This window comes from Myxocyprinus asiaticus, chromosome 48, assembly GCF_019703515.2.
Source record: "Myxocyprinus asiaticus isolate MX2 ecotype Aquarium Trade chromosome 48, UBuf_Myxa_2, whole genome shotgun sequence".
Classification (NCBI taxonomy): domain Eukaryota; kingdom Metazoa; phylum Chordata; class Actinopteri; order Cypriniformes; family Catostomidae; genus Myxocyprinus; species Myxocyprinus asiaticus.
In genome coordinates this window covers 7,778,334-7,791,939 of record NC_059391.1, presented here as the reverse complement: position 1 = coordinate 7,791,939, position 13,606 = coordinate 7,778,334, and the positions used below count along the sequence as shown (strand labels likewise).

General features: G+C 36.4%; 1 protein-coding gene across 2 annotated transcripts in view; it reads right to left on the bottom strand.

Moving 5' to 3' along the window:
* LOC127437530 (harmonin-like) overlaps positions 1–13,606 on the bottom strand; it is a 41,148-nt gene that overhangs the window by 14,789 nt on the left and 12,753 nt on the right. Inside the window, exons 3-15 of one of the 2 annotated variants that reach the window (XM_051692515.1) lie at positions 13,319–13,462; positions 12,014–12,152; positions 10,311–10,419; positions 9,981–10,005; positions 9,805–9,862; positions 9,603–9,706; positions 7,105–7,189; positions 6,927–6,986; positions 6,775–6,831; positions 6,102–6,244; positions 5,279–5,344; positions 4,577–4,728; positions 3,601–3,635 (exon numbers count right to left, since the gene is read on the bottom strand). In XM_051692515.1, the coding sequence (XP_051548475.1) occupies positions 3,601–3,635; positions 4,577–4,728; positions 5,279–5,344; positions 6,102–6,244; positions 6,775–6,831; positions 6,927–6,986; positions 7,105–7,189; positions 9,603–9,706; positions 9,805–9,862; positions 9,981–10,005; positions 10,311–10,419; positions 12,014–12,152; positions 13,319–13,462 (1,177 nt within the window). Of the gene's footprint in view, positions 1–1,523; positions 2,163–2,619; positions 2,737–3,004; positions 3,170–3,333; positions 3,384–3,600; positions 3,666–4,576; positions 4,729–5,278; positions 5,345–6,101; positions 6,245–6,774; positions 6,832–6,926; positions 6,987–7,104; positions 7,190–9,602; positions 9,707–9,804; positions 9,863–9,980; positions 10,006–10,310; positions 10,420–12,013; positions 12,153–13,318; positions 13,463–13,606 lie in introns of those variants that run through there. The other variant, XM_051692517.1, reaches the window with a different exon arrangement.

Below are 13,606 nucleotides of genomic sequence, written 5' to 3'. Positions count from 1 at the left end.
CTGTGTACCTTTTAACAATAATGTTTGAGGAAAGAAAGTGATACAGGTTTGGAATGTCTTGAGGATTGATTAAATAATGACAGAATTTTCATTTTTGAATTAACTATTTTGTTAAATTCTGATTTGACTAAAGTCTTACAAAATATGAGAGCTAATTGTTGTATTTAATAATAATGATTATTTTCTAATATGGCGTCTTAAATTTCATAACCTTCCAAATAAATCCTATGCGTAAAAGAAGCGTATTTATGACACTGTGAAAAGACATACAGTTTCAGGTGAAAAAAACAACATATATAGGATTTGTGCCAGCTAAATTTAATATGAAATGCACTTCTTACGGCATGCTAATACATTCAGAGCGAGAAAATGGAGTAGGCCCCTCCAAATATGCGTGGAGAGCTATTGGAAGGATGTGACATTTTCTCTGCAAAAAGATGCCAGTTTCTATTAGGCTAAAACTACATATGTTGTACAAGCGTGGCAAGTCTGATTTCTGCTAAAACTAAAGAGGAAGGCACAGTGCAACATGTAGTATTATTTACAAACTAAGGACTCACCAGTGAATTTTTATAGATTGATATCTTGCTAGCATGAGATGTGTTTCTCATCACCTGTGTCACAAGGATAAAATTAGCAATGGTCTAGTGATAATAGAAATCACTGGCAACTGCAGGACGCTATCTTTGCAAACAAGATTCTAACCTAATGACCTTCTTCAATCTGAAGTTAAAGGGACAGTTTATCCAAGAATAAAAATTCAGTCATTATTTACTCATCCTCTTCCATGGAACACAAGGCAGAATGTTAGCATCTGAGAACCTCAGTCATCATTCACTTTCATTGTGTGGAAAACATATGCAGTCAGTCTCTAACATAATGCCTAGGGTTTATCTCCTTTTGTGTTTCACAAATGAAAGAAAATCATACAGGTTGGAACAATGTGAGAGTGGGTAAATAATTACATAATTTTCATTTTTGCGTGAACTAACCCTTTAATAACCGTAAAATAATCTGGACAACAACACACTTGAGGAGTGCTTACAAATGATCCTAAATTCAGTCATGAAACTATATGTCACAAGCTGATATGTCTTTTGCCATGAAATCTGTTGAGCCAATCAGCTCGTGTACTCTCTCTCTGTTTAAATTAAAATGGCCTCAGTTGTTTGTAGGTAAGACGGTTTCACTGCAGCGCACTAATAGTGTTTACACTCTGAAATCCTCCTCCTCCCTAGCATCACATGGCTAGATCTGCTTCAAGGGGATTGTATGTATTTCTAATTGTGCATCAACAGTGTAGTCTTACATGCTCAACACAGCATGTCTGTGTATATTCTTGCAATAGCAAGTTTTTGTACTTTACTCTGCAGCAGCAGTGTAAATAGATCTAGTCCGACGAGACCAAACCTACCAACTGTCATTTCCACTATAACATGTTAAATTTATTTTGAGAGTTGTCATGACTGAACTTATATAAAATAATAATCTCTCACACTGATAAACACACTTGCTATGCTAACCATCAAGTCACGGTCGACCTTCGGGCTGGGTGGGCGTGAGAGGTCACTGGTATTGGTGAGGTGGAAGCCCCCTCTCTGCCGGTAGCCATTCTCCCCAAACCTGCTTCCTTGTTCGGATAGGCTTGGGGAGCGGGGATAATTGGATGAACCTCCATGGTACTTGTCCTCCATGTGCAGGGGTGGTGGAGGTGGTGGGGGAGGAGGCAGAGGTGGTGGGGGTGGAGGAGGTGGTGGAGGGGGAGGTGGGTGAGATGAAAATGGAGCCCTAGAAAAGAACTTTGGGGCTGCAGGAGATGGTCGCTGACGACCTATTGAGGATGGAGGCACCCTGGATACTGGTGGAGAAGGAGGGCGTTGAGGGGCTGGTCTGGTGGCTTGTATTGGGTGCGGTGTTCTTGGAGATGGAGGGTGGTGGTTGGATGTATAGTGGAGGCGGGGTGAGGGCGGAGGGAGTGGTAAAGGAGGCGGGGCCTGGTTGGATGTGGGTAGAGTTGGGGCTAGTCTTTTCAAAGGTTGCCTCAGTCTCTGGTCCACCTCGTCTAAGTTGATGTCATCAAGGTCAGTGGTGGCCAACGTTATGCCACCGGGGAACCTCCGGTTGGTGGGGCCGGTCGATGGAGGGGAACGGGTTGGAGACATCTGGAGATACACTTTAATTGCTTAAAAATCTGAACCTACCAAGCCACTCAATCTGGACTAGAAGCAAAGATCAACACACTTTAAGTGCTTTTCCACCATCAAGCTGAACGGTTCTGATCATAGTGAGTAACGGTTCCAGTAACATTTTCACTGGAGGGTAGTTCGATAGTACGACAGTACGATTGCAAATCGTTCCTGGCCCATATTTCTCAGCATGGTTAGCTAGCCATACTCAAGACAGAGAACCATGCTGAGGGAACAGTTTTAGTGACGTGCCAGCTCATGATTGGTCACTTGCCCAGTCCAAATACTGATTTCGCAGTATATCAACAAGCCTGTATCGATATGGAACGTCACAATTCCACAATGAGAACCATTCTGCCTGATGGTGGAAAAGCGCCTTTTGATTATATCAACACACTGCAGGATTCCTTGAGTGGAACTTAATGGTGTTTACCTCCGGAGACTCATTTTCCACCGAGGAGATCTGTTCTAGTCTGGTTTGACAGAGCCTCTCGACCCAATGCTGCACCTTCTCTGACTCTTCTAGATCTTCTCTCTCAGTCTCTGACACCTATTTGAATTAGTAAAGTCACACCCAGACATGGAAGCTATTATAAACCAATGGGAGCCTGTTGAAGCACCTTTGCAAAAATGCAGCTGCCATTAGAAAGGATACAACAGTATAATTATGCTCTTCAGTATCCATCCACATCGGTACAATAGACCAATCAAGGTTACTGAATGTTAGATTCCCAGGGGGACTGAAGCTATTACACACACAGGCTATATGCAATCTAAGTCAAGAAAACCTAATGTAAACTCTTTGGAAGACATGGTACCTCTTGCAGAAGTCTGCTGATTTTCATCTGTTTCTCTCGCTCAAGAATCTCTTCCTTTTCCTTTGCAAGCTTCAGCTCAAACTCCATCTCTTTTTTGTTCTTTTTCTCTGCTGGGAGAGTGTCAGTCTTGGACATCTTCTTTTTCTTTTTTGTCTCTTTTCTTTTCTAAATACCCAAAGTGATGGTTTGAGAACATGTGGTAGACTTTACACCAATGCCAAACCAACAACCATGCTTAAATCTTAGACATTTCACCAAGATGAACGAGATATTACATAGTAGTTCCATCACACCAAAACAACACAACATGCTTGTATCACACAATATACCTTTTTGAGTGTAGGCAACTTCCCTTCGTAACGGTAGAACCAACCGAATGCTATGAGAGCAAGAGTGATAACATGAACACAAAACCATGATGCAGTGCCAATTCTGTTGATTCATCCATCTTAAAGAAAACAAGAAATGATCCAACCAAACAAAAAGACAAGGAGGATCATCTGCATGCACTTACACATACTGCATGTGTATTGCATGAAATGTCTTGAAAGAGGGAAAGTTTGTAGAAGGAAGTCTTTGTCCGTGCATGTTTTTACCTCTTCTTCATCCGAGTTCTCACCATCCTCATCGGCTGATGGAGCCAGGAAGTGACAGACATGGCACACCAGAAAAGCAAAGAGACAGACAGACAAAGAACACACAAAGAGAGATGATGCATTCCTAGAACTTCCTGTTCATGCAGTAAAGAAAGTAGCAACATCAAGAATGTGTGCAAAATGGGTAACTTTTTTATACTAGTTAACAGTTCTTTGATAATCTTTAAAGAATGGATCCTTTTGACAGACTGTGATGATGCATTTTTCCTTAATATAGCTGAGTAAATCTGGGAAACTTTTTTTATTTTCAAATTTTCAATGATTTAATGCACATTTATTTCAATATATGTTATTTTGTTAGAATGCTTTGTTTATATTGCCCTGACATGAATAAATAAATAATGTATTATTTAAATAAAATAAAAAAGTCAACATTGCTGTGTTGGGGTTTCAGGTGATAGTAAGGGGCCATTCATACTTAAAGCATTTTTGCATCCATCTACACAGTTTTTCGATTGTTTTTCTGTGTAAAACAACTGACAGATGTCTTTGACCATTGTGCCACATCTTGCTGTTTTTTCAGCATCTTCAGTATGTTTTAGATGCCGTAAAAAAATCAACTTGAGTCAGGAGAAACTTCCGATCTGTTCCATTAATTGCGCAGCATCATCATCATTATTTCTTCTGACTGCCATAATCCCTCTCTTTTTGATTTGTTTTTTCAGCTTTTGGAAAGTCATGGAAACACAATAGTGAATTTTTCTTCTGCTATTGCAGCAAATGGGAACGCAAAAATAATATTTGCTGTGGTCTCTCATTTACTTCTATATATGGTAGAGAAGTTTACCCTTCTATGAATACTGAATACTTCAGTGCCCCATACCCGGAAATGTGAAAAGTGTCTATTTTGTTGCTCTATAGAAAGCATTCAAAGCTCACACACTGGAGAGGTTTTATGTGTTTGTCGTGAACTTACTGGAGGTTTTGGGTTTAGGTGAAGGTGCGAGGCGTGCAGGTGGTGTAGGGGAGGTAGATGGAGAGGGGGATGGGGAAGGAGTTTTGGATTTTTCCTTGGAGCCCCAATCTTCTTCCCACTCTTTGTAGTGCTTCCTCTCTGCTGCTTCAATTCTGCATTGACAATATTCACATACAGGCTGTGATACATTTATAACATAGACAGTCATCTATTCTGACAGGCTTGCATAATAATATTAGAGTACATATTTACTTAGCAATAGCACTGCATAGCAGTTTCATGTTCATTGTGGACAGACATTTCTTTGTGTCTTTGCTTATTGTCGCTAATTGCTTATTGCAATGTATTTTATTAGGACAAGGTGTTAAATGCTTCATTTGATCAATTTCTTCTTCTCAATGACATGTTTATCAATGGACCCAAGTCAGAGTAGACAGTACATTTAATTTGATGTGAATGACTTTGAGGGACTGAAATACAGTCCAATCTGGGTGTCAATCATTCATCTGATAAAACATTGCAAATACTGTGTGACTTTCCACAAAAGAGGAAACATGGTTTGTGAATATTAGACCTGACCTAAGATGGCAAACTGTACTTCCATCCCTTTGTGTTCAAGTCAGTTTAAATCTACTAAGTTCTGTTTACTCAGGAGACATTTTTGCTTTTGCTTGGCGAATAGTATTTTAAGTTGATGAGAACCTTTCCATTTCTTTACGATGCCGTTCTTCTTCTTCTGCAGTCTTCTGTGATATCTCCATCTTCCTCCTGCAACATATTGTACATGTGAAACAATAAAATGTATAAGTTATGCAGATTGTTTTGAGATTTATATTATGTGTATTCAGAGTGGAGACAATTTTTCAGCTGTTAAGCGTATGTAAATTTATTTTTGCTGGTAAACTACTTGTATTGAAGTACTGAAAGAAACAGATGGCAGATTAATTTATTATCCACATGATCATTCAAATGAATTCCTAAATATTTAATATTTTAATATTTATTCAAAGACGTATCTCATGAAACCTCTGTGGTTATGTAACACTTTCTTTAAGAAGTCATTAACAAACATTATATAATGCTTTACAGAACAAACATTCATGTACATGCAAATATCCAAGTATATGTATTACCATGTTAAATGACAGAATTGCCTATAATGTTTGTAAATGTAATTTATAAAAAGTATTATAAAGTATTAGCAGATATTAAATTCATAAATTCAATTTCTTGGGATTGTAAAGTATAACCAAAAGGAATAATATCCAGAATGTTTCAAATGTTATAGTTCCAGAATAAACCCAAATTGGTTGTGATGTTGAGTTTTAAATTGCTTTCATAATTTTTTTCAAAGTGTTGTATCACTTAAATATGTGTTTTGTCTGTTGTTGAACAATTGTTTTGAATGATCTCAAATGTTTTTGTTCTTTGTTATGCTTGGTTTGTGTATTGTTATGTCTGATTTGTGTATTATGTCTGGTTTGGGTATTGTTATGTCTGGTTTGTGTGTGTTTTCTTCACTAACATTTGCTCTTTCTCCAGTTGCTCTTTGATGATTTTGTTGGCCTCTAAAGCAACTCTCTTCTGATGCATTAACTCCTGTCTATCCAGCTCATGTCGAGCTTCAACGGCAAGCCGTTTCTCATCAGTCATAAAAAATTCTCTTCCCTGAGACAAACAAATCAGCAATATTACACAAATTTACATTCAACCACACACACATAATTCATTACATACTGTACAGCTCACATGCTTGAAACACTGGATGCTATGTTATGAAACACATAAAACTGGCATAATTTATCATACATTTACCATCTAAAATTTACATTTTGTCCCATTAGAATCACCAAGCAAAACTGTAAATATAATGACTGGTAAAAAATAATAAGCCAATAAATATTGAGTTTTATAGCACAATACAAACAACACATCTCCACAATTTACTACCCTTGTCTACTGCTATCAATTAGAAAAGCTTTATTTATTTTTTAGGGCTCTACATGTTCATGTAGAGACCTCAGACATGAGTTACACCCTTGATGGCTTGACAATGTAAAGAATTTCCCTCCCAGTCCTCAAATTAAGACTGAGCAAATGGCTTAATTTGTCACACATCCACTGTGAGATAGATAAAGGCCTTGTGGTGGGTCTTTCTAATAGCAGAGATGTGTAAAGTGTGTTCTCTGGAAACTTACAGCTCCAGTGACAACAGTAATGGTCAGACTCCTGCTGCTCTTTAACACTCGCACTGCCTGCGAACACACACAGTAGGCCACAAGGTTACCATTTAAATAAGCATTGCGGGTCAAATTTAATAGTCTGACATTTTCAGCAAGATGCTACTCACATCTTGATGGCTTAAATTGGTGAATTCCACACCATTGACTTCCACAATCTGGTCGCCAACCTACAAGCCGCACACACACACATTAGTGTATTACTAAAGTACATTCTTTACTGTACTGTAGTTCAGGGGAAATTAAAACATACGGTTATGTATATTTTAGGTATGAAATGTTGTTCACCTGTAAGCCCACTTCTGCTGAAAGTGACCCTGGCTTCACGTTACTCACATAGATGCCTGGTTTCTGAGTTGGTCCACTTGATATGCTGGAAATCATAGTTCAATCAAAATACAGATTTAGGATCTTTGATGTAAAAGCTTTCTTTTCCACAAGATGTCTTATATAACTTTTTAAGTACAAGATTTATTTTCCAATCAGGGTCTCCCTTATGCAAATATAATATACTAAGTTCTTTCATAGCAACCATAGTTTTCATTCGCTAAAAGTGTTATTGACCAATTGTATCTTAGCAACTGTTGCGGACCGCCATTTCTCTGACAAAATTAGCTGTTTCCTAATGAGAGCCTATGGGAGTATTGTTTGTTGGAGTAGTTTTAAGCAGAATGTTTTAGAAATTATCCAAAAATATGAAAAAAAAAAAAAAAACGTTGTCATCAGATCACATATTACAGTAACACGAGTTATCCAGAGAAGATTTTTTTTCTCTCTTTTTTTAATCCTTAAGTAAATCTTGAGAAGAGCATGTTCTGGATTAAACTACCATATATGTCAATCCTCATTCCAAATGAGCATGCATAATATCAGCAAGGACACCAACATTTGCTCCAGTGTAATAAATAATAATATCTTAACATTAAGTCATTTATGTATTGATTCAGGTCATAGTAGAAGTGATGATAGTAAAGAGTTTAGAGCACCATAGTGAGTGTGTTATGAGACGTTATGAACAGCTCTGTTCACCAGTGTTATCTGGTGTGTAATCAGCATCAAATACCTCTTTTCTTTTAAAGGGATATTTCACCTAAAAATGAAAATTCTCTCATCATTTACTCACCCTCATGATATCCCAGGTGTGTATGACTCTCTTTCTTCAGCAGTTGGTTTTGGTTTAGATCTGTATTTGTATCTGTATTTACTCACAATGGTGCATTTCTGTGCTTATCCTGAATGTCTCAACCGAGAGGAGAGCGTGAGATTACGTTCGTAACATGGCAACGCAAATACGTCACACGAGAGACCGCGTGATCTCCACCCTCTTGTAAATGCGCATACTGCTGCTGAATGGAAGCAATGTTTTATAGTTAAAAAGTACTTAAACATTGCTCTTTTTTGCACCAAAAGCGAAAAAGATGCTTTAGAGGACATTAATATAACCGCTGGAGTCATATGGATGATGTTTATGCTGACTGTCTGTGATTTTTTTGAGCTTCAAAATTCAGATCACCATCCACCTGCATTGTATGGACCTACAGAGCTGAGATATTCTTCAAAAAATATGTGATTGTGTTCTGCAGAAAAGAAAAAAAAGTCATACACATCTGGGAGATCATGAGGGTGAGTACATAATGACAGAATTTTCATTTTTGGGTGAACTATCCCTTTAAATTGAATGTGATAATCATTTGCCTCGATTCTGATCTGAGAGTCTCCACAATTTTTAATCACATTACAGTGTAATTGAACAATTTCTTAAAATCAGATAAAATACTTTAGAACGTCACACTTCATTTCAGCCTACATAAGAATAACATCCATTCAGGTTATGAGAATATTTTGCCAAAAAACGCACCGTTCACAGCAATCTTCCATTCATTCCTGTGGGAAGTTCTTTAAAGCTTGTCAGAATGAGCAATGGTAACCAAGAGGGGTGGAGCTTAGCTAAGGGTCAATTGTGGTGTGTGGTGTACTATTATCATTATAATTATATATTACTTATATTTGTTTATTTTATATATATATATATATATATATATATATATATATATATATATATATATATATATATGCAGATTTTTCTAAGTTATTGTCTTCTAAGTTATTGTTATTTGTTTAAAATGCTGCAACCAAATTGCCTTCGGGAAATGAAATAAAGAACTGAACTGAACTGGACCATAGTAAACATCCTCATCATTTCTATGTTAGGATCAATGTAACTATAGCTTCTCAAAATCAAACTATGGTATTTGTGGTGGGAAAATAGTGGCATTAAGTATCTATAACTGCCATAGTTGTCATAAAATGAAGTACATTAGGAATGAATCTACAACAATGCAATAGTTACTATGGCTAGTGTTAATGTAGTAAATCCATGATTATAGACCGTTTACCAGGGTGCAAGTGGTAACCTGTAATTTTTACCTTAACCCTAATAATTGGTTTTGTTAATGTACCCTAGTAGTGTATTCAGGTTGATTCAGTGATGTTTGATATAGCAACATCAACAACAACAACAACAACAAAAACAGCTATTTTAGATGATACAGCATGAAGCACATATGTGAAAAAACATTTCCAGTGTTGCTTGTTGTTACCAATGTGATTAAACAAGACTATGCAAAAACCTCAAGCTTCATTTTTGCTATAATAAAGATTAACAAAACAGAATTACAATAACATATTAATATTCATAATTACAGCAAACATATTTAAAGATATTGTCCATTATTTTCTATTCCAACAGCAGTATCTGTGAAATAATAATATTTTCTCTCCCTTACCTGATTCCCATGCCTTTGGTGCCCACTAAACTGAGGAATACTTTCTTTTCCTTGATCTCTTTCCCTCCTATTGAAGTCAAACCAGCCATACTGTTTTTCCTCTCCTGAGTTGAAACCAAAAAAGGAGGGCTTGTTTTACAAAACACCTTCAGCTAGTTTAAAACAGGATGTCAAATGCTGGGAGAAAGATCCTCTATCTTACCCCTGACTCAGACACAAACTGATCCACAAACTGCCACTTCAGAGGGTCATCAGTTGAGCTGAATTTTAAAAATGATTTAAATACAATATAATTATGGGAAAAGACAATAAGAATTATAGCAGTTCATGTTACAAATGTCTGAAAATGCTGCTTAATTGAAGCTTTGATACAATTACCTCTTGACTGGAATCATTCCTACATCTGTAAAGAAATGTCACGTGGGATTGATCAATAAATCAATAAATAATGAATAAATAATATATTCTGACAATGACAATCCCAATAATTCACAACATTTAAGAAAGATATAATGTATGTTTCTTAATTTCTTGTTAAGCTGTTAAGTCAATCACAATTTAGCTGTGATTTAAAGTAATTCAATCAAAATCAATTTGTCAACCCCTGTAGAATCAGGGCAATTCACTTTTGCTCAGCGGAATAAAGTCAGCTCTGTAGATGACGATTTAATGCCAGCGAATACTGTCTGAACGTGATAGGGGTCTTACAGCGGACTTTCAAAGACACAATTTTCCTGGTCTTGATGAGGTTGATGACCTCCTCGTGAATACAGGAGGAGATGGAGTAGCCGTTAATACGCACAATCTCATCACCAACCTGAAAAGCAGCACACATGACATTAATATGACTTTAACAACTTTAATTGAATTCATTAAAAGTACTAGTAACACCTTACTTATACTATAGCTTTTGGGTACAAATCCACATGTACGAATGGATTTGAGTTGTTCTGGTCATTCTGATGTGTTAAATATCATACCAGCCATTTCTCAGTCAATGAGAAAACACAGAGCAGCTGAAAGGCTACTTTATATTTATTTATTATATATTTATTTAAAGTGATTTATTATCATTATAATTATATATTATTTAATATTTGTTTATTATATATGCATTTTTTACAAGCCATTGTCATTGTTTCACATGAGTACATAATGCAAATGATTTAATTAATGAAAGTATGTGATATTTATCAATGTACAATACAATCTTTTTATACACATATATTGGGGGTTCACATATATGTCCCAGGGGTTATTTTTTATTAAAACAAACATATATATATATACACATATATATATATATATATATATACACACAGTATATAGATAGATAGATAAATAGATTTATTGTTTTTGTTAAATGAAAATTAAAACTGACTTTTAAAATTTTTACCAGGCCTTCATCATATTTTTGGTACATTTCAAATCCATTAAAAAAAAAAATGTAATTATTACATGTTTAAAACTATGATAATCTTAACAAAGTTTATTTGGTGAAATGACTTCTATCATTTTTTCAAAAATTCCAGCTGTCCCACTTGTGTCATTTCCACTACACCAAAATAATTTTGCCCCTAATAAAGATTTTTATTTTTTTCAAAAGTTGGAATAATTGTTAACCATGTCAACAAAAGTGTCAATGAAGGGCATGCTTGAGATCAAAACAAGTGCTGTTAAAAGGAAGCAAAAACAATTTAATTAAATCTGTAATTTTGCCAAATTATGCAACAACAAAAATTGTGTGTATTCAGGATACATAAAATGTTATGAAAGCTATTAAATTAGCCTTAGCAAGACAAAAGAGTTGGCAATTTTTTAAATTTTTTTTTTTTAAACATATAAAATGTGCTGGAAACGACACTGTGGTGGGAATTTTCATGACTTTCAGAAAAATAATGACAAAAATGACATTTAATATCCTCTGATGCATGTACATACACTGTTTGGCTTTCCTCTGGCATTTTAAGCTAGGAGAAATCTAGGTGAAAAACAAAACTCAAAAGGTATTTTCAAATGTCAAAGTCACTGTTATCATATAGTTTGCCACTCACCACTCTACACCACATAGTGAGCATTAATCATGGCCACAGAGAAAAACAGTACTCAAAAAACAATACCCTGACTCACACAATGTACAAGAAGAGTGTGTCTTTGAATCAGAGGAAGAATTTAAAAAGGCTTATTACTCCCCCTAGTGGAAAGAACATGCACTGATCAAGACATTTTGGCATGTCCATGTGCATCCCAAGAGTGGAACATAATTTGCTGAAAATAGCATATTATTTGCAGAAATATAGAGATGTTAGCTAAGTAGCTGGACTTTTATTACATGTAATACAATGATTATAACTATGCTATTACAATATAACACTATTATTAAGCTGCAATACATGAGTTTATTCTCTTACCTGCAGGCCGACGTTTCCTGCCTGTCCATCCTTGACTATCTGTGAGATAAAGAGCCCACAACCGAACTCCAGACCCCCGCGCACACTCAAACCCAGACCCTCAGGGTGTGTCCGGTCCAAACGCACTTCCTTCAACTTCCTGTCAAAATTCGAATTGAAAAATCAACATGAGACTTTCTTCGTATTTGGTATGTCCCAATTTTGCTTTAATAACACGATCATGTTATCCAGCATGATTTGAGAATGTTTCAAAGACCACAACAAACTACAACAACTGTGCATTTTATTCACTTTCACACAAATCACGAATACAATGGCTGATTATATCTTTATAAACACTTATTTTTCACTCTATTATTCACACACTTCTATGTCATGATATCAAAACACATTTACTTTAATGCATCATTTGAAAAACTATAAATTTTTACGCTTGTATGACAGACTCACCTACAGTTACACAATAATTCCAACGTGATTATCTCCCGTGGTAGCTCAACCGATAGCGTGTTGGACTTCAGACTCTGAAGTATGTAGTATGAGCCCAGCCAAACATGCAAACTGACACGTGAGACAAAAGTGTCACAAAAGCAACATGAAATGACATAGTTGCTTCAAAAAATTAGCTTTTCGTGTCGCATCAGCTTTTAGGACGCTCTCGGTTAGGTTTAAATTAAAGTTTTAGGTTAGGGAGGTACGTTTTACTCATTAAAACCTCCATATAGCATTCACTTTTAAAACCTTTTCTGATTACAACACTATTTCACTCGCTTTTGGTGCCCCCTGCAGGACATTCTGGGAAACTGCAGAAAAATTTGTAATAAGGCTTGTAATTTTGTTTTGCAAAGATGTTGCCAAGGTCAAGTAATGTTCATAAGACCAGGCTAATATTTTAAGAGAAAGAGTTTTTCCTCAATGTGAAAAAGTTTTTATTGAATTTTCAAGCTTTGAATGACTTCATTCGGTAAAAAATACAGCTCTCTGAAACTGTGGGGACAGCAAGAAAAACAGAATCCAGTTCACTGTGACTCTATTAGCACTGCGCATCAGACGCGGTTGAATACACCTCCTCTCTGTGTGCTCATAAAAGCGTTCCTTTACCACGACTGACCAAGCACAAGAGGAAACAATGATTCTCTTTGGAGATGAGAGGGGTGGCTGTCACTCTACCTCGTCCTCTCTCTTTTCAATGTTCTCTACATCTTTATTCCTTCCTATGTTATTCATACATAGAAAGATTTCCAGACTTCTGAGAACTGCCACACGCGTCATTATTCTCTGTTTCACTAACTCTTTCTCTCTCACCTGGATCTCTTGGGCGTGAGCTGGTCGTACTGCACCTGGTGTTTGAGGGGAATCAGGGGTCTGATGGCGTCAAACAGCGGAAGGCGTTTGGGCTCATTGATCACCAGCTTCAGGTCCCCAACCAGGACAGGCAGGTCCATTGACCTAAAGGGCAGAACAATTAAAAGAGGACCTGATTGAAAGCATGCAATGGGGAGAATAATTCTCAGCTACATTAGAGGAAAAATGTTTCCATCAATAAATCCAGGCAACGTGTATTATGTATTAATTACCTACACTATTGGTAGT